Raw genomic sequence first — 21549 nt, 5'->3', positions numbered from 1 at the left:
GTGATTTCTTGATTCAACGGGTCTGGCAGTAATCAGGTCTAGGTGTGGCAAGTGAAATTTAACTCAGCTTTCCAAAAAATTGTGGCTAATCAGTTCATTCATGATTCAGCATGAGAGGGGCAATTACTTTTTCACATAGGGGCAGGCAGGTTTGAACAGCTTTTTTCCCTTAATAAATTAAACTATAATTTAAAAACTGCATCTTGGATTTACTCTGGTTATCTTTGTGTAATATTAAAATGAGTGATGATCTGAATCACTTAAGTGTGAAAAATATGGGAAAAAAAAAAAAGAAATCGGGAAGGGGGCAAATGCTTTTTCACAGCACTGTATGTGTCAGAATTGGGAAATTCTGGAGCCATCTCCAAAAAAAATTAGAAACCAGCAGCATTGCAGCTTCCATTCTGATGTAGTAAGCAACCAAGTTACATAGCAGGAAATGGCACAAGCAAGAACTCTATTTACAGGTTCTCTTGGTTAATTTGCAAAGCCAGTGAGTGACCAGCATCCATCTATAACTGAAAGTCCAGTTTTGGACGCTTCAACTACCCTCTGAAGTTATTTTCCACAACACTGTACCGTGATGATATATTATTTTATGTTCTAGTGCACAAACAGATTATGGAAAAGGGGGGTGGATTGCGGTATTACCAGCCTTCACTGACCGAGTTTCTGTTTAGCATTAATATTAATACGCAAGAAACAAGGGTTCAATGGTTCAGGGCTAAAGAGCAAAAAATACCACCAGCAACCAGGCTCCTACTTTTAAGTGAGCGTTTAAGACAGGCATGTCCAAAGTTCGGCCCGCGGGCCAATCATGGCTTGCGTTCCAGTTTTGAATGGCCCGCCTGGTTATTTGGACATATATATCTTTCGTGGCCCCAACGATCTCCCAGCGTCGGGGCCACAAAAGAGACAGGAGTTTTTCCTGTATGTAATCTTTTGGCGCTCGTCCCGCCCCCTCCCTGTCCCCTCCAAGGCTGCAGATGGATGGGCATCAATCAAGCTGCACTGATGGCAATGGTGATTCTGCATTCATGGCAATGGGGGTGCTGCATTCCTAGCAGTGGTGGGTGCTGCATTCCTGGCAAAGGTGGGTGCTGCATTCCTGGCAAAGGTGGGTGCTGCATTCCTGGCAAAGGTGGGTGCTGCATTCCTGGCAATGGCGGGTGCTGCACTGATGGAAATTGGGGTGCTGCACTGATGGCAATGGGGGTGCTACACTGATGGCAATTGGGAGGCTGCAGATGGGCACTGACCCTTATTTTGCTTCACAGTTCTTTATGTAAAATTTAGGTTTTTTTCCTGATACTTCCCTCTTAAAGTGAAGGTGCATTTTATACGCCAATAAATATGGTATATCCAACACGCCCAAGCTCATCTCTTTACTCACACACAGCCACAAAGGCAAGAGAATTCTTGTTGGGCAGTTCATTTGTGCTCGAACGAACACACTTAGACCGAATTTTAATGGTTCAAAGAATGTCAGGCAAAATGGTCGGCCCTCACGCATGTTCACTTCATCAAATCTGGCCCTCTTTTAAAAAAGTTTGGACACCCCTGACTTAAGAGGTCTGACAAAATAATGAAGAAATGTGCAGAATGGCCACACCACAGGCCCAGAAATGGAAAAACGATAACAACTTTTTGAAAGCGTGACAATCTTTGTGTTGCACAGTGTGTAACAGGAAATGAACAGAACATAATTGGGGTGAGGAGAGGATCAAGAACAGGCGAGCTGATGAAATGATAGAAGTGGCGTTCCTTCGGCCAGATCAGATGGTTTGGGAACAGAAGCCAAAGGACAGAGAATAAAACAGCAGTGTTACTCAAGTGGAGCTGCTGTGTGCGGGAAAGACAAAGATATGAGCTGCATTCACCGGCCACGGTTCACAATAGCAAAATAAAAACTCAATACACGACATGAACAGGAGTCTTATGGCGGTAATTAGAATAACTATGACAGAATGTCAATGTATTTGGATCATATTCGGTAAAGCATTTTTGTTTTTAAATTCCTAACTCATAAAGCCCAGCTCCAGTACCCCCTACCAGTCTTCCTCTCCTTCCCTCAAGCCTACTGCTGACATTTTTTAAATTATTATTATATACATAACTTTCCTGCAGGTCTACTGGCTGGTGATGTAACAAGCGGGTCCTCTTCTCCAGCAGTTGGCAGTCCTCCACAGCATTGTACCCTTAGCCCAGCCAGTCCTGATGATGAATCCCCCATGGATGACGCAGGCTCAACTGAGCCCTAACCAGTATTCACCAGATCTCCTGATGGTGGAGATGGGTTTTGCTGTGTGTTAATACCAAGTCGTGGTCCTCAGGATCACCCCACCAGGAGGTGGGCAAGTCGGAGTCCAGTAGCAGATAGGGATCAAGCAGAAGCGTAGTCAGTAAACAAGCCAAAGGTCGGTAACAAATGGTTGCCAGTTGGGATCAAGCCGAAGCGTAGTTGAGGAACAAGCAAAATGATGTAACAAGAGGTATAGATATGGTGGAGGTGGAGCTATGGACAGCATCAGGACAAGAGCAAAATATTGGAGAGAGAACACAGTATTCTGGCAAACAGGGAGTGCAAAGGCATGCTTTAAATAGAAAGTTCATGGGAGGAGCACAGGGTTCAAGGTTCAAGAGAAAAAAGACACAAGGCAAGGTTTTCTAAGGTATCAGGCAGGGAGCTGGCTAGCAGGTAGCTCAGCAAGAAGAGATACTACAGACACAGTAGAGGTTGCAGGTTCAGATCTGGGTCCTGACAGTCTCCCTTTAATTTGTAAAGTCCTTAGCAAGCTGTTGGTGCTATATAAATCCTGAATAATAATAAACTCACACCGCACTCCCCTGCAGCTATATTGCACCTGCAGCAAAATACCCACTTCCAGGTATGGGGGAAGCATGTAATTTCCTCCAAGATAGAGAACTCAGGCCTAGCGACCATTTTCCAGGCCCAAAAAATTACCCTCCAGTTAAAAGAACAACATTTACCCTGTGTAAGCTTTGACCATCATCCAACACAGAGCTTACACAGTGACTGACTTCCCTGCTGATGCAGTGGCAGGGGAGAGTGGGGAAGGTGATATTAGTAGGTCAAGGGTGAGATTTAAAGAGACTCTCACCTTACTATAAAACGTGACAAGGTTTCTTTAAATACACCATCACTGCCTATACTCGCCCTGCCCTGTGCAACCCTGCCACTCGGTTCACCTGTGGTAGAGTAAAAGTCTAAGCTATTAAAACACTAGTCTGCTTCAGCTATAACCTATACTGAAGGCCTGATGGTGGCCTTGCTTTATTTATCTCTAAAAACAAAATGAGCTCAGGCTGCGTTCACCCCTTTCCACCCACAACAGTCTACTCTGACTATGGTGCAATTCCTTCAATCCGTTCTTTGACAAGTCCAAAGCTCCCAATTACTTTGTCACAGGAATAGAAAATATCTGCTCTATGCCCCGTCAGACAAGCCTAACAAAAGCTGCAATGAAGCAGAACTTCAAAAGTTAACATTTAATTATCAATATTAAAATAATAACAGGGTGTCACATGAAAGGATTATCTGCAATGGGAGCAGGTATTAATGGATGGTGGTTATGAAGCTATACACAAAGAGCTTTATTACAGCCATCGTAAACGTAATTATATAGATGGAATGAACAGTCTGCCTGATCACCAACTCAGGATTATTACAGAAACCAGGATATTCCACACTGCAATCACTGCTAAAAGAGCTACAATCCATTCCACACGGACAGCAGGATTGTCAGGATCACAAAACTCGAGTGGGCAAACGAGGACATGAAAGCCCCAACAACGAACTTCTCCTATTTGGACCCAGTTGGTCTGTTAAATATACAATTTAAAGTGTTCTGTTATATCTGTTTGAGAAAAAAACTGCTGATTCTGCCAGAAATTCCAGTAGACTTCAACCTATCAGGCCCCATTCACACCTCAGCATTTTGTAGCTTGAAGCTGGAAGCTCCAAAATGCTGGAGGAGAAAAAAATAAATCTATTATTTTCTATGGAGAGGGTTCACATCTCCACTCGCCTGCAGCCAAACAAGTTCTGGAGCTTTTTTTGTAGCTTAAAACAGGCAGATGTGAGCGTTTTTGACGCATTTTTATTCCCATAGAAATTAATGGACACACACCATTGGCGTGTTTTTGTGCGCATTTGCCTGTTTTTCTGCTCAAAAGAATTTAATAGTAATGTATGAATAAATAAATGTAAAATAACTACACAAATAACTAAAAATCATTATAAATAAAATTAATTAAAATAAGTAATAATACATAAATAATAGTTAACCCCAACCTTAAAAAAATAACAAATTATTAGTAATAATAAAATAATAATAAACAACCCCCCCCCCCCAAAAAAAAAAAAAAAAACTATTAATACATGTATTTATTTTTTTAAGGGTTATGATAGTAGTAGCAGTAGTAGTAACACTAACAAAAAAATAAATAACCCTAACCCCAACTCCTAACTAGAGGTCGACCGATATATCGGCCAATATTTGGCGTTTTTTTACTTAATCGGCATCGGCCGATTGTGCTGATAAAAAAGGCCGATTATAACTTCAGCCGTGACTTGCAAATGACTTCTGTAATAGAAGTTAAAGCGGAGCGCCGCCGAAAAAAAAAATTTTAAAAGTCAGCAGCTACAAATACTGCAGCTGCTGACTTTTAAAACATGGACACTTACCTGTCCAGGGCGCCCGCGATGTCGGCACCCGAGGCCGAAGCGTCTCTCCGTCCTCGGGTGCTGCCGCCTCCATCTTCGGTAAGGGAATCAGGAAGTGAAGCCGTGCGGCTTCACTTCCCGGTTCCCTACTGCGCATGCGCGAATCGCGCCGCGCAATACGAATGCTCCCTGCTGCCTCTGGGACCCGTGTGTTTCCCAGCAGGCAGCGGGGAGGGAGCAGGAAGTGGCGTAAATAACCGCAGATTCTGCGGCTATCTACGCCGGAAGTGGGTACAGATACCTGTAATATACAGGTATCTGTACCCCCCTCCCCCCTGAAAGGTGCCAACTGTGTCACCGGAGGGGGGGAGGAACCTGATGAGTGGAAGTTCCACTTTTGGGTGGAACTCCACTTTAATGCAAGTTTCCTGAAGTTATCTGTGGAGAGGATTCTCTCCTCCTCTGGGCAGCCTGCCAAGTCTGATAAGAAGATACATTGTATCTTTCAGGTTCTTTTTATCAATAGACTGAACTCTGCGTGTAGAAGCTCTCAGTTTAACCATTTAAAGACTAAATCTTTTCTGACACTTGTTGCTTACAAGTAAAAATCCTGTATTTTCTGCTAGAAAATCACTTAGAACCCCCAAACATTATATATATTTTTTTAGCAGAGACCCTAGGGAATAAAATGGTGATTGTTGCAATATTTTATGTCACACGGTATTTGCGCAGCGGTCTTTCAAACGCAATTTAAAAAAAAAAAAAATACAGTAATGAATTACAAAAAAAACCTAAGCAGTAAAGTTAGCCCATTTTTTTTCGTCCAAAAGTTTTGATTACCTGTTTTTGTGTATTTATTATTTAAGATATTTTTTTTTTTTGTTTTTTTTTTTTAAATTATACATACAAGTGAACTGATTGATGGTTTGTTTTGTTTAATGTTTAAATGAAAAAAAATTTCTGTATTACTTAAGGTTGCTTTCACACTGGAGCGGGCATGCGTTGATGGTAAAACGCTGCTAGTTTTAGCGGCGCTTTACCATCATTTTAGAGGCGCTATTCGGCTGCTAGCGGGGAGCTTATAACCCAGCTAGCGGCCGAGGAAGGGGTTAAATGCGCCCCTGAAGCGCCGCTGCCAAAACGCTTTGCAGGCGCTTCGGCAGCGGTGCGCATTCATTTCAATGGGCAGGAGTAGTGGAGCAGCGGTATACACCGCTCCAAAGATGCCGTTTGTAGGACTTTTTTTTACATCCTGCCAGCGCATCGCCTCAGTGTGAAAGCACTCAGGATATCACACTGAGACTGCAGGGGAGCCGTTTTACAGGCACTTTACAGGTGCTATTTTTAGCCCAAAAGCGCCTGAAAAACGCCCCAGTGTGAAAGGGGTCTAACTGTTAGATTTTATGAGATGAAGGGAAAAAAGAAAGGGAAAAAAAAAAATCGGCCAAATATATCGGCCCAAAAAAACCGGCCACCGCGATTTCTAAATATCGGCATCGGCCAGAGAAAAACCCATATCGGTCGACCTCTACTCCTAACCTCAACTCTAACCCCTTACCCCAGCGGAAAAAAAAAACAACAACAAATGAATAATAATAACAATAATAAAAAAAAGAATTAAAGTTAATGTAAAAGCTAAAAGATCTGAAATACCTAGCAACAAATGATACAACAGATGATAGTTTTCTCTATTGGCTAAAAAAAAAACGCCAAAGCTCAAAAATGCTGTACAAAAACGTGCAACTCGCGCATAAAAAAGGGCCAAAAATCCTTTAAGAAAAACACATAAAAAATGCAGTTAAAACACAAGAAGGCACTACGCTCAGCTGTGAACCTCAGTGTTATCTGCCTATACAAATATTAAAATGCAGACTGCCCTAGGTCATGCACATATTTGATAATGAGCCTTTATGTTTGAAAGAAATGCAATCCAAAGAATGAAATGAGCAGATAAGCAAGTCAGACTAGGGAGGAAAAAACTAAGTTATGCTAGAAGTACTCCAGCCAGGAAGTGAGACGTGCTCGATCTGCCTTGCTGCAGCTTCTAATGCATATTGTGAGAAGCTCACAGTGTGCAGTGAAATCAGTGTAAGCCATTTCAGTACAGTAGAGAAGCCTGTTAAATGTCTTGAAGCTAAGAAAGAAATGCATTCGTCTTTATTAGATGGCCAAGCGCACCCCATCAATAAGATTCACTAGACTAGACCCACCACCTGCTGAATTCATCGCAAGCAAGCTAGTGAACATATGCAATATATAAAGCATTGAGTACATAACTGAGAAATGATATGCAGACTTACAAACACTGAGGGCTGGTTTATATCAGATGCCTTCTATTGCGTTTTTGAACTGCATTCAGAATGCATGCACAGTGTCTGCCACGTATTCCAATGGCCCTAGTTCACAACAGTGCAGTCAGTTCCAACAAACGTACAACCTGCTGCATTTTTTTTCATCCGGAACGTATCACAATGCATGGAAAGGCACCAGAATGCATTGAAAAGCATACTCTAATTAAAAATAAAGATTTTTCAATTGTCATAAAATAAAAAAATAAAAAGGAGGGAAAAAAAAAAACACGTACTGAAATGCATTGAAAATGCAGCAAAAACATGTACTAATGTATATGAAAAAATGCATACGGACTGCTAAAATTGTGGTGTGAACAAGCACTGAAATTCTCCTGTAAACTATGCACACCTGAAGAAAATTTACAGTATAGAACTTGTTAATCGCAACTGCCTGCAGGCAAATCTGAAATATTACAGCTGCTAATGTGAGTTATCGCAAACATGAAGCTGAAGACATTTGCAGAACTTACAAAAATGCAAAATGCAGATTGAAAAATGATTTTCAAATGTCTAAAGCGAAGCTTCAGTTTTTTAAAATGCGGTTTTGTTTTGGATACGGGGAGGAAGATTCTCATCAATATCAGGTTTTCATTGGTTTCAGCAGAGCAAAGCTGCCTTTAGATGGATAGAAATGTGGCTGGTTCAGCAGGAACGGCTGAATTTTGATCCATGTGTGGCCATTTTTGTTCAACAGAAGTCAATTGTTAGATCAGCTTCTGTTAAACAGGCATATTGGAATACAATGTCCTGGTGAGGGAGTGGGGGAATCTTCGATCACCTTCTGCCTAAAGTGGTTGTAAAAGGGTATGCATGAAAAGTAAGTAGCTTGCCCTGCAGCCCCCCTAAATACATACCGGAGCCCGATCTCAAACCAGAAATATGAGCAAGAGCTGTTGCTGTACCGACTCTGTGCCTTCTCATTGGCTCCCACCGTGGCTAATCGCAGCCAGTGGAGAGGGACTGGTGGGCGGGGCTGATTCCCATTCGCTGTGTCTTATGGGGCACTCGGTGGGAGGGAGGAGCCAGGAGCGCCTTTAGCATTACATTAACCACTTCAGGCCCAGAAGAATTTACCCCCTTAATGACCAGGCCATTTTTTACGATACGGCACTATGTCACTTTAAATGATAATTGCACAGTTGTGGCATATGCTGCAATGTGACCCAGCACTGGGACCTTTTGTCCCTCCCAAGCCCCGCTTCACCTTTAAACAAGCTACAGCCTTAAAGGATAGAATCACCACCAGTGAATACAAGGGGGAATCGAACAAATCTCACTGCAAATACAAGGAAACTTTCAAATGTGGAGCATGTAACTACTGTCAATACATGCTCACACGAAAAAATCACACCCTCCCTAACGGCCAGACTTTTTACCCTAAACATTTTGCCAATTGCAGAACCCATGGGGTGATATACATGCTTTTATACGAATGCACATGCTTCTATATTGGCAAAACAAAAGTGGAATTTTGGAGAAGGGCGTATAGACACATAACATCTATGAAAACTTGCGACCCTGATCTCCCTCTTGGGAGACATACCACATTGGTGCACAATGGAAAGTTTCCAATGATAAGATTCCTCATTCTGGACCGCATGCATCCGAATCCCAGAGGTGGAGACTGGAACAAAAGCCTACTACAGATGGAATCACGATGGATATATAGACTAAAGGCCACTCAACCTCCGGGCTTGAATGAAACAATTTGGTTCAAGCCATTCCTTGAGGGTTTCTCCTCAGGGGGTAGAGAACAATAATATTAAAATCTGTCCTTTCCTCCATGTTGATCTCCCCTTCTCTGGGATTCGGATGCGAGCAGTTTATTTACATCTATCCGTATTTAGATTTCAAGGTTGGAACAAATAGGATAATGATGAATTTTTGCTGTATACTACTGCTCCAGCACATTACTATATCATCATATCATCCTATTATTGTATTTTCATATGGCACGGTAACCACATGTATGATTTGTCATGTTTAATATATATATTTTATTGAATGCATATGGACATAAAATCACAGACTATTATGTGTATACAGATGTGACACCTCATCTTGGTACCATTGTGTTACTTTAACTTAAACATTTAAAAACCATGTGTGATTCTGTGCCAAATTGGTAAATGCCCCTAAGGAGTTCCCCTATCTAAAAAGAGGTGTTGTCTTTATTGTTCTCCAGTGAAAGAGACTTTTGTTGATCCTGCCATTAACCTCCTCTTCTTGTATATATTACATCAATGAGTCTTATGATCTGGATCTTTTGCCTATATACATTTTTTGATATGTAAACTTATATATATTTTTTTAATATGTAAATCTGTATCCCAAAATGCCATTTATACCTGTGAGACCTTTCCTGTCACCAGTACTCTCTTGCTTCCAGAAAATTACAAAACTGCCATTCTATTTGCATTTTTATTTCTTCATCTTCTACAATTTATTTCTAAGTGGATGTTTTATAACATCACACTACCACCTAAAACTTGACGCTCGCCCAGCACAAAAAGCCGCCCGGGCTATGTAATCTGTGGCGGCACTATGTGAGGCTACAGTCTGCATCCATTCTCGACTGGCCTCCATCTTGCGACCCTGGTGGACATGCGCAGTCCACCAGGGAAGTATTCTGTGTCGGTGGGTGGATTGTGCGTGTCAACGTCCCGACGCATAGGCTCGCGCATGCGCGCCGCGGACAGGACGGCGCTCACTCCTCCCAGGGGGCCATACATGGCTCGCACCTTCCTCCTCTCCCTCCCACTACATCAGCTGTTGTATTAGACATCAACAGCTGATTGGGGGAGAAGGGTTTTATAATGCAGCTTATTCCTATGCCGGACATCCTCCACATACTTCGGGATGACACCGGCCTGAATAGCTGCATGATCTGGCCTACTCCTTTGCCTTGTAAGTTAATAACCTCTGTTCAAGAACTCTGATACTAGCTTAGGCTGGCCAACTTTACTCTTATAACTTATACACTGAGGCTATGCCCGGGACTTTTTTTGTTCGATTTATTCAATATCAGACTGATTATATATAGACATTTTTTAACATCCTATATATCATAACTAATTCCCAAACAAAGCTCACCAGCTCCATTCAGAGGATACAGAATTATAACAACCCCTTCACCTCTCTACACATTTCCTGCTTGGAGAAACTAGTACTTGAATCTGTACCTCTATACTATATAAATGAACAACTGCCATTCAATGGCTATTTGTTTTCCGCTTAAACTCATTAATTATATTTATAATTGGGCTGTACCTGGGATGCCCCTGGCTACTCCCAATTAATCTAATAGATTAAACCCATACAGAATTGAATACACGAAAATTATTATACTTAACATTATTTTTACCGCACATACTCCATACATGATAATTGTAGTTCCATCAAGCAAATTAGTCTCATCTGGTTTTACAGTAATACAGTATCTATATTATTCTTTTACATAACTGTCTAGTGTGAGGACATAATATTTGAAAGTAATATCTGAAATTTAAATAGTTAATTGAACACCTTATTTTATTTACCATCTTTTTAGCTATCAAATATACATCTATAAACATCAACTGTTGAGCCACCTCCAGGTATGAGTTTAACCGTGAATTAGCTTCCTTATTGTACTTAATATTTAATAAATAGGATTCCTTACTATACACTTATGTTATCACATCTTTTGCAGGAGTTGCCTTTCGCCTCAGTGGAGCCTCAAGTATTTATTTTACGCCCATTTTTTTGGGGCTCTCTTTTCTTTTTGAAGAGAATACTATGTATATATCTTTGTGGAGTAAACTCCATTTCCACCTACATACAGATCTATACCACCCTTAATACATAGATGTGTTTGTGTCGGAGCCAAGAGCATACTGGGTAGACAGACTATGTCACTGTTTTTAACCAAAAACTGTATGGAATGTCAAGTCAGCCAACACAGTGTTTAATGTAAGTGTATCAGACATGAAAAATATATTATGAAATGCTTTATTGATGGATACTCATATGTTGATTATCATCTTCTTAATACATTTTCTCTAATATAGAACTATCTCAAATATACATCACCCCTGAAGAAGGAGTTTGACTCAGAAATGCGTTGGTGCAAGAGTACTGCCTCAAACACTGTATACGCATTATTGCAACACTGCTTGATTCACATTCCTAACAATAGATGCTATAGTTTTGTTATATTTTTATTGTGTCAATTTAATAAATTATATTTGTACTAAGTATACCTTTCTATGGTTTTTACATGAGCCTAAAAAGTCCGCCAATAGGGGACCCTCTTTGTTGTTGTTTATTGCACAGTTGTGCGACATTTCACCCAAACAAAACTGATAACCTTTTTTCCCCCCACAAATAGAGCTTTCTTTTTGTGGTATTTGATCACCTCACCGCGTTTTTTGTGCTATAAACAAAAAAAGACCAACAATTTTGAAGAAAATAAATAAATAAAATATATATTTTTTTTTACTTTCTGCTATAATACATATCCAAAAAATATATATATATATATATATATATATATATATATATATATATATATATATATATATATATATATATATATATATATATATATATATATATATATATAATAAAAATAAAAAATTCTTCATCAGTTTAGGCCAATATGTATTCTTCTACATATTTTTTTTTTTGGGGGGGGGGTTGCAATAAGCGTATATTAATTGGTTTGCACAAAAGTTATAGCATCTACAAACTATGGGATAGATTTATGAACTTTTATTTTTTTTTATTGCTTTTACTGGTAATGGCAGCGATCTGCGATTTTTAGTGGGACTGCGACATTGCAGCGGATAATTCTGACCCCAAGTGACACTTTTTAGGGACCAGTGACATTATTACAGTGATCAGTGCTAAAAAAAAATGCTGACCAATGTATAAACACAAAAAGGGGGGGTTATATATATATATATATATATATATATATATGTGGTTTTAGCATGCCTTGCGTTTATGCAATCTTGTGTACGCACTTTTTGTCATTGAGTATGCTGTACATGACCTCATAAGGTATAGTAAAAATGTTCTTTGTAATGACTGCGCTGCAAATCTTGTAACATTGCTTAAGGCTGGCTTAATTTTTTTTGAACTGTACTTCCTTTGCCTTTTTGTGAAAACCTTTAATACAAATTATTGAAAACAAAAATCAGCAGAGCTTCCCCTCATTTACTAAGCAACTGTACTTGCAAAGTGTACAGTCTAATTACTTTTAGTAAATCCACCTCATAGTGTTTAGTATATGAATTCCTTTATCTATTTATATTATTCCCCAGTTTTACAGGCAGGCCACGCTATCCAGCAAACCATTATACTAATAGGGACATTTAAACAAAACTTCTGCTTTAACACCTTACAACTACAGGTGCATCTCAAAAATTTGAATATCATCAAAAAGTTACATTTATTTCAGTAATTCGATTCAAAAAGTGAAACTCATATCTTATATAAATGTGTTACACACTGAGTGATATATTTCAAGCATTTCTCTCTTTTAATTTTGACGATTATGACTTCCAGCTAGTGAAAACCCAAAATTCAGTATCTCAGAAAAATAGAATATTACATAAGACCAATAAAAAAAGGATTTAAAATGCAGAAATGTTGGCTTACTGAAAAGTATGTCCATGTACAGTATAATATGCACTTAATACTTGGTCGGGGCTCATTTTGCATTAATTACTGCACCAATGTGGCGTGGCATGAAGGCGATCAGTCTGTAGCATTGCTGAGGTGTTATGGAAGCCCAGGTTGCTTTGATAGAGGCCTTTAGCTCCTCTGCATTGTTGGGTCTGGTGTCTCCCATCTTCCTCTTGACAATACCCCACAGATTCTCTATGGGGTTTAGGTCAGGTGAGTTTACTGCGCAATCAAGCACAGTGATACTATGATCATTAAACCAGGTATTGGTTCTTTGGGCAGTGTAGGCAGGTGCCAAGTCCTGCTGGAAAATGAAATCAGCATCTCCATAAAGCTGGTCAGCAGAGGGAAGCATGAAGTGCTCTAGAATTTCCTGGTAGAGGGCTGAGCTGACTTTGGACTTGACTTCTTTAAACCATTTTACTTTACAGATTATGTATATGCATCAACCCCTGAAGAGTGAGACTGAACTCATGAAACGCGTTGGGTGACCATACATGATACGACACAATTACCATGGATTATTTGATGACTGTATGTAAAAACTTAATGGACTTATACATTTGGGCCAACTGTTTGGCATTGCTGGCATACTCAATAAACCTATACCATGTTTTTATAACTGGCTGTGTGGCGCTTCATTTAAAGTCCCAATGGGCAAAACTCTGTATTTGTTTGATAAAACAGTGGAACACCACCAGCAGATAACATGGCTCTCCAAATCATCACTGACTGTGGAAACTTCACACTGGACCTCATGCAACCTGGACTCTGTGCCTCTCCACTCTCCCTCCAGACTCTGGGACCTTGATTTCCAAACGAAATGCAAAATTTACTTTCATCCGAAAAGAGGACTTTGGACAAATGAGTAACAGTCCAGCCCCTTTTTCACCTTAGCCGAGGTAAGATGCTTTGGACGTTGTCTAGTTCAGGAGTGGCTTGACACAAGGAATGCAACAGTTGTAGCCCATGTCCTAGATACGTCTGTGTGTTGTGGCTCTTGAAGCACTGACACCAGTCGTAGTCCACTCCCTGTGAATCTCCCCCAAATTCTTGAATGGCCCTTGCTTCATAATCTTCCCATTGCTGCGGTTATCGCCATTACTTGTGCACCTTTTTCCACCACACTTTTTCCTTCCAGTCAGCTTTCCATTAATATGCTTGGATACAGCACTCTGAACAGCCAGCTTCTTTAGCAATGACCTTTTTTGACTTACCCTCCTTGTGAAGGGTGTCAATAACTGTATTCTGGACAACTGTCAAGTCAGCAGTCTTCACCACGATTGTGTAACCTACTGAACCAGACCGAGAAACCATTTATATGCTCAAAAAACCTTTACAGGTGTTTTGAGTTAATTAGCTGATCAGAGTTTGACACCATGAGTCTACAATATTGAACTTTTTCACAATATTCTAATTTTCTGAGATACTGAATTTTGGGATTTCACTAGCTGTAAGCCATAATCATCAAAATTAAAAGAGAGAAATGCTTAAAATATATCAGCCTGTGTGTAACGCACCTATATAAAATATAGGAGTTTCACTTTTTGAATTGAATTACTGAAATAATTTAACTTTTTGATGATATTCAAATTTTGATTGAGATGCACCTGTATTAGCTGACGTGGGGCTTAAATTTCTTTATTCCTTAAAGGGGTTGTAAAGTCAGCAGGTTTTTCATCTTTATGCATTAGGATAAAAAGCCTTCTGTGTGCAGCAGCCCCCTAATACTTACCTGGGCCCCATCTCTGTCCAGCGATGTAGACAAAATGTTTTGGCCATCCGTGACTCTCCCTCCTGATTGGCTGAGAGAGCTGCAGAACCATTGGCTCCCGCTGCTGTTAAAGTCAGTTAGCCAATTAGAAGAGAGAGGGGGAGGGGCCGAACCACAGCTCTGTGTCTGAAAGGACACACAGAGCTACAGCTCAGCTTGGGTGCCCCCATAGCAAGCTGCTTGCTGTGGGGGTACTCAACAGGAGAGAGGGGCCTGGAGCACAGAGGAGAGACCCAAGAAGAGGAATATCTGGGCTGCTCTGTGCAAATCCACTGCACAGAGCAGGCAAGTATAACATGTTTGTTACTTTTTTAGAAAAAAAAAGACTTTACAATCACTTTAAAGAGGAACTAAAGTTAAAAAATAAAAAAATTGCAAGCAGGAGGGCTCTTAATTGCAGAAGAGACATACAATGACTCTTCTGCAATAAAATACATTTGCCTGCATGTCCACAATCCCCTATTGAATGTACACTGACCTGTGCAGATCAAAGCTGCCCGAAGACCGGCACCTGGAATATGCTGGAAAGAAGATGCCGGTGAGGGACCTCTGAACAGAGATAAGCCTTTAACTAAATTCTATCTAAAACTACATGTCCATTTTAGACTACCTTCTCTACGGGGTGATGATGCTGCACTGAGTTCACTACAGAACGTTGTTATCTTATACAGGATGTGGAAAATAAACAGATCCATAGGTAGGATCACCTAGTAATAAACATGTTGGGGGACTCATAAAAATGAAGAGCTTAGCCTAGAAGAGCTAGTGCTGTGAAGGCCTGCTTTAAAGTGGTTGTAAACCATGGTTGCACAATCTGTGGCACTCCAGCTTTTGCGGAACTATAAGTCCTATCACGCCTCTGCCTTTAGGAGTCATGTTAGTTTAACTGACAGCCTTGCAATGCCTCATGGGACTTTTAGTTCCGCAACAGCTGGAGGGACACGGGTTGAGCACCCATGTTGGAAACCCTTACATATTCCCAGCGAAGGAACTGGCCTCAGGTAATGCACAGAGATTAAACAAATCCTCCTGTGCCTATTTATCTGCAGTCTTCTCTACTTCCGCTCAAAGCACAGAATATATAAAGCTTTTCTGAGCCATCAGAAAAAAAAGACAGGTGGTTGATTTCACCAGCCTCACACCAGGCAGACTGATGCTTTCACAGATCAACTCCCCTTCCTCTCCTCTGTGACAGCAGGCCTAGAAACATTCGGGACCTTCAATTCGATCTAAACATCCCTTTTGTACCGAGACTGGACTTCTCCATGGGAAGTATCTTTGGGATCACATCTTCCGAATTGGCGCTCTGTTGCTGTTGAATAGTCGCCCAGGAAGCGGGTCAGCAAGATTCCTCACAGAGTCTCTTAAAGGACATCCCTCGAAGTTCATCGCTACTTCTCCCTCTACTAAGCCTGTTTTGACCCCCCTGAGTAAGGGCGGTCACTGGCTCTCTGGTAAGCCTTCATTACATTATCACCAGGTGGTGGGCAGCACTGGCAGTGGATTACTAATGCAGAACTCCGCATGGAACAACTTTTGGACTTTAATCACATTATAATTCAGAACTTTTTTTTTCTGCATTCAATATATTTGTTTCCTCATCACTTATGGATTTGTGGATTTAATGTTTTTTTTTTCACTAGTTAATATCATTAGATGGTATTCATCATTGATTGTTTATATTTTTACAATAGTTTCACAATATTTTTCATTCATAGTATTTGTCCAGCGCTACACTGTTCTCTTTACATCAGAAAAAAGGGGGTGAAGAGCTGAATTTACACTCTGCAGAGCTCAGTAAGGAGAGTTCTGAGAGCTGATTGGATGGAAGGGACACCCCCCCCTCCCCTCCACACAGCACACAGGGAACAGAGCTGAGGCTGTCAATCAGCTGGAGGTCCCTCCCCTTCACAATATTTTTCTTGGTGTCAGGAAAACTTATCAGAAGCGATCCAAGCTGACAGCAGAGAAACAAAGCAGCAGACAGAAATAACAACTAGTGCTCTTATATGAATCAAGTACACACTACAGAGGGGTATGCCTTGTTCATTTTTCATGTCTGAGATTTACAACCACTTTAAAGCAATTTGATTTCTCTAATGAAACACAGAGTGAAAAGTAAAAAACACATGGCACCAACACTGTCCTTACCTCTCCACCACCAGCTCCTTGTTTGACATCTGCTGGACTGTGATGACCACTTTCTTCTCTGTTCCCTGTCTGAGTTTGAAGAACAGTTTATCTCGATCTTTGGGTACAGGACTGCAGAAAGCAAGAAAGAAACATACATTATTAAAATAACTCATTTTAAACATACAGTACCTATAGTTCTATCGAAGCAAAGAAACTACCAACTACTAGCATGTTTGGAGGTGATATTCCACATAAAACACTTTCGTTTTAGGGTTGGGAATGCTATGACTAATCGCTACAAAGATTGAAACATTAGCGGTCTCCCTTTTCTTGCTGCACTTTGGATGTCATTTTAAACAGATGAAATAAAGCTGGTATTTACCAAAGTGTGTTTTTTTTGCATAGCTAGATTGATCCAGCCTGGACCAATATATGTATACATATTCCATACCTGCCACTACTATAGTGATCCGCACGGTCTTCTGGGTCCTGTGTCTGCCATGCTGCATAGTAACCACAGTGGGTCACTCGCTTGACAAGGGAGCCATTCAAAGAACGCCTTGTATTTTTCTCAATGAATGCAAAATGTTCTCTGATTGGATGAGGTGGAGAGGCAGCGCAGTGATGTCAGTCTTGCATAGTTTTACAGGCACCTCTCCTGTCGTGAAAATGCTTGGTCAGATTTCACTGTACACTTTGAGCTTCCTGAAGTTTGCTTTAGGAGCTGCAGCAAATCAGATATAGTCCACATTATTTCCTGGCTGCAGCATGTCCAGCATCATCTAGTTCAGCGGTTGCCATCCAGCGGTCTGTGGACCACTGATGGTCCACTAGAAAATGTTGGTGGTCCCCAGGGGTTCTGCCGCAAATCAACATTGTGGCGGATGTATACAGCTCAATGTTTCCAGTGTTCTCAATGCGCACTGACAGTCAATACATCATACCTGATGTCTCCTCTGTAGTTCTGGCTCCTGTGAACTCAGAGGGAGGCGCCAGGAGTAGTGCAGAGGGCGAGAGGTGAAAGAGGGGGCATCCAATGGCAGCGCTGATCAGACTGTGGGAGGGAGTATGGAGCTCAAGCACATTGCTGGATAAGATGAGGTCCAAATAATGAGTCTGTGTAAGGCAGCAGTGTGATGCAGAGTTCGGGGGGGCATTATGTGTATAAGGCAGCAGTTTGATCCAGGGGGAGGGAGGCAGAGAGCCGGATCATTGTGTGTATATAAGGCAGCAGTGTGATCCAGGGGGAGGGAGGCAGAGAGCCGGATCATTGTGTGTATATAAGGCAGCAGTGTGATCCAGGGGGAGGGAGGCAGAGAGCCGGATCATTGTGTGTATATAAGGCAGCAGTGTGATCCAGGGGGAAGGGGGCAGAGAGCCGGATCATTTTGTGTATATAAGGCAGCAGTGTGATCCAGGGGGAGGGAGGCAGAGAGCCGGATCATTGTGTGTATATAAGGCAGCAGTGTGATCCAGGGGGAGGGAGGCAGAGAGCCGGATCATTGTGTGTATATAAGGCAGCAGTGTGATCCAGGGGGAAGGGGGCAGAGAGCCAGATCATTTTGTGTATATAAGGCAGCAGTGTGATCCAGGGGGAGGGAGGCAGAGAGCCGGATCATTGTGTGTATATAAGGCAGCAGTGTGATCCAGGGGGAGGGAGGCAGAGAGCCGGATCATTGTGTGTATATAAGGCAGCAGTGTGATCCAGGGGGAGGGAGGCAGAGAGCTGGATCATTGTGTGTATATAAGGCAGCAGTGTGATCTAGGGGGGAAGGAGGCAGAGAGCCGGATCATTGTGTGTATATAAGGCAGCAGTGTGATCCAGGGGGAGGGAGGCAGAGAGCCGGATCATTGTGTGTATATAAGGCAGCAGTGTGATCCAAGGGGGAAGGAGGCAGAGAGCCGGATCATTGTGTGTATATAAGGCAGCAGTGTGATCCAGGGGGAGGGAGGCAGAGAGCCGGATCATTGTGTGTATATAAGGCAGCAGTGTGATCCAGGGGGAGGGAGGCAGAGAGCCGGATCATTGTGTGTATATAAGGCAGCAGTGTGATCCAGGGGGAGGGAGGCAGAGAGCCGGATCATTGTGTGTATATAAGGCAGCAGTGTGATCCAGGGGGAGGGAGGCAGAGAGCCGGATCATTGTGTGTATATAAGGCAGCAGTGTGATCCAGGGGGAGGGAGGCAGAGAGCCGGATCATTGTGTGTATATAAGGCAGCAGTGTGATCCAGGGGGAGGGAGGCAGAGAGCCGGATCATTGTGTGTATATAAGGCAGCAGTGTGATCCAGGGGGAGGGAGGCAGAAAGCCGGATCATTGTGTGTATATAAGGCAGCAGTGTGATCCAGGGGGAGGGAGGCAGAGAGCCGGATCATTGTGTGTATATAAGGCAGCAGTGTGATCCAGGGGGAGGGAGGCAGAGTGCCGGATCATTGTGTGTATATAAGGCAGCAGTGTGATGCAGGGGGGAGGCAGAAAGCCGGATCACGATGTGTATAAAAGGCATGCAAAACTGATGTTAGTGGTCCGTGGGATTCAAAATTGTGAGTTTTGTGGTCCATGAGGTCTGAAAGGATGGCAACCACTGCTCTAGTTCTTTCCTCCCCAGCCGTAAAATCCCTGCCTGGTAACATTTATCAGATTACACTTTTTAACCACTCAACCCCGGAAGATATCCCCCTTAATGATGAGGCCATTTTTTGCGATACGGCACTGCATTGCTGAAAATTGTGCGGTCGTGTGACGCTGTCCCAAACAAAATGTATGTCCTTTTTTTCCCCCACAAATAGAGCTTTCTTTTAGTGGTATTTGATCACCTCTGCGTTTTTTATATTTTGCGCTATAAACAAAAAAAGCAAGACAGTTTTGAAATAAAACAATATTTTTTACTTTTTGCTATAATAAATATCCCAAAAGAAAAAAAAAAAAACCATTAGCAGTCTCCCTTCTCTTGCTGCACTTTGGATGTCATTTTAAACAGATGAAATAAAGCTGGTATTTACTACGAACAGCAGAACTGTCTCTCCTCTCCTGTCAGAAAAGGGATGTGTGTGTTTAGACACACAAATCCCCGTTCTGGCTCTCGTGCCCACGATTGTGGGTGGACACGCGCGCCTGCTATGGTTCTTAAAGAGGAGCCGAGGTACCCATACAGCGATTTGCGGGAACGAGCCACTTTGCAGCCGTATATATATGTGAGCTGGTCAGCAAGTGGTTAATCATGGAGGCTCAGCATCACACGTGGGGGTTACCTAGGACCATCTACATGGAAGTGCTGTCTGCCTAGGAACGCCTACACCTCAAGACTGACATCCACCTACTAAGGCATTTTGATATGTGCATAACCCCCAAAAACCAATCCGCTGCTTGGCTCAGCACTGAGGCAGGTTGCTGTGATGTTTTTAGGAAGCCTCCTGCTAGGCCCATACTCCTGCCATGCTCTAACTGTGTTGTGTTGAGAATCACAGAAACCCAGTGATGACATCACTGCGTTAAAAATTGGGTATGAAATGAAAAAAGCAATTTAAAGTTCAACTGTAATGCCCCATACACACGATCGGACATTCCGACAACAAAATCCATGGATTTTTTCCGACGGATGTTGGCTCAAACTTGTCTTGCATACACACGGTCACACAAATCTTGTCGGAAATTCCGAACGTCAGGAACGCAGTGACGTACAACACGTACAACGAGCCCAGAAAATTTAAGTTCAATAGCCAGTGTGTCAGGGCTGGGCTCAGCCCTTCCTTCTCTGGGCTGGCCACTCAGTTGTCGGCTAATTGCCAGCTCCCATCTCTCTCCACAGTTACCCAGCTGTTGTTGATTCTGCTCGTCAGTCCTGCCTACTTAAAGCCGTTCAGCTCACTTGATCTCTGCCTTCGCCTTTGTCAACATCACAGAGACTTTCTCCTGTGTTCCTGTTGAAGACTTACTCGGCTCACATTCCTTCTGGCTCCTGATCCTGCTTGCTGTACTACTACGTTTATCTCTGGCTCTCTGACATTTGCTTGGCTGACTACCCGATCCGGTTACTGAACGCTGGCTTGTTTTGACTACGCTTACTCTGTTTACATTATTATTATTATTATTAAACAAGTGTGATTTAACTTTACTTCTGTCTCGGTTTGATTCATGGTTCCTGATACAGTGCGGCTCTTCTGCTTGATTCCGAGCATGCGTGGAATTGTATACACACGATCGGAATTTACGACAACGGATTTTGTTGTCGGGAAAATTTGAGATCCAGATCTCAAATTTTGTGTGACGGAAATTCCGATGGAAAATGTCCGATAGAGCCTACATACGGTCGGAATTTCCGATAACAAGCTCCCATCGAACATTTTCCGTCGGAAAATCCGAACGTGTGTACAGGGCATAAGAGTTTGCAATGCCATGTGCCTTTCTACCCTGAGATTTCAGGTGGGACATTTGAAAGTACTCTGAAGACGTGAAGCAGGACAAAACCGTCTCATTTGTTGAGTCCCAGCGCCTTTAAGAAGAGGCTTGTGTACAAGAAGTGGGCCCAGGCAGATGTCTGGATTCTAGCTGGCACACTGTTTTCTATTATTTTCAGAAAGAGGCACAATGTGCTTTTATAATCCTCTTTGTAAAGAGCTCATTCTAAGATTCCCACATTGAAGTGCAATTTGACAGCGAAGCGCTGAAACAAGGAAACATGCTGCAATGTGAATACAGCTGCTTATCCCTAATACATAAATAAGTGGCAAATAAAAGATCCTTTCTGAATAATCTATTTTTAAAGCCTTTCACAACATTTTTATGTGAGAGCAGAAACTGCAATTTTCCACCCAGGCCGGTGAATGCTGAGATGACAGCCATTGTAATCTGCCATTGTGACATTACCATGTCGATTAAGGCACAGCTTCGGCAAGACAGATAGAAAAAGATTGTGCTGTCTCACAGACAGAATG

General features: G+C 42.0%; 1 protein-coding gene across 2 annotated transcripts in view; it reads right to left on the bottom strand.

The window, feature by feature from the left end:
- RABGAP1L (RAB GTPase activating protein 1 like) overlaps positions 1–21549 on the bottom strand; it is a 595387-nt gene that overhangs the window by 458383 nt on the left and 115455 nt on the right. For both annotated transcript variants that reach the window (XM_073593438.1, XM_073593437.1), the window contains exon 7: positions 16634–16744. In XM_073593438.1, coding sequence (XP_073449539.1) covers positions 16634–16744 — 111 coding nt within the window. The remainder of the gene's footprint in view (positions 1–16633; positions 16745–21549) is intronic.

The sequence above is a fragment of the Aquarana catesbeiana genome, linkage group LG07 (genome assembly GCF_042186555.1).
Source record: "Aquarana catesbeiana isolate 2022-GZ linkage group LG07, ASM4218655v1, whole genome shotgun sequence".
NCBI classification, from domain to species: Eukaryota; Metazoa; Chordata; class Amphibia; order Anura; family Ranidae; genus Aquarana; species Aquarana catesbeiana.
The sequence above is the reverse complement of the archived record's forward strand: the minus strand, read 5'-3'. Positions and strand labels throughout refer to the sequence as shown.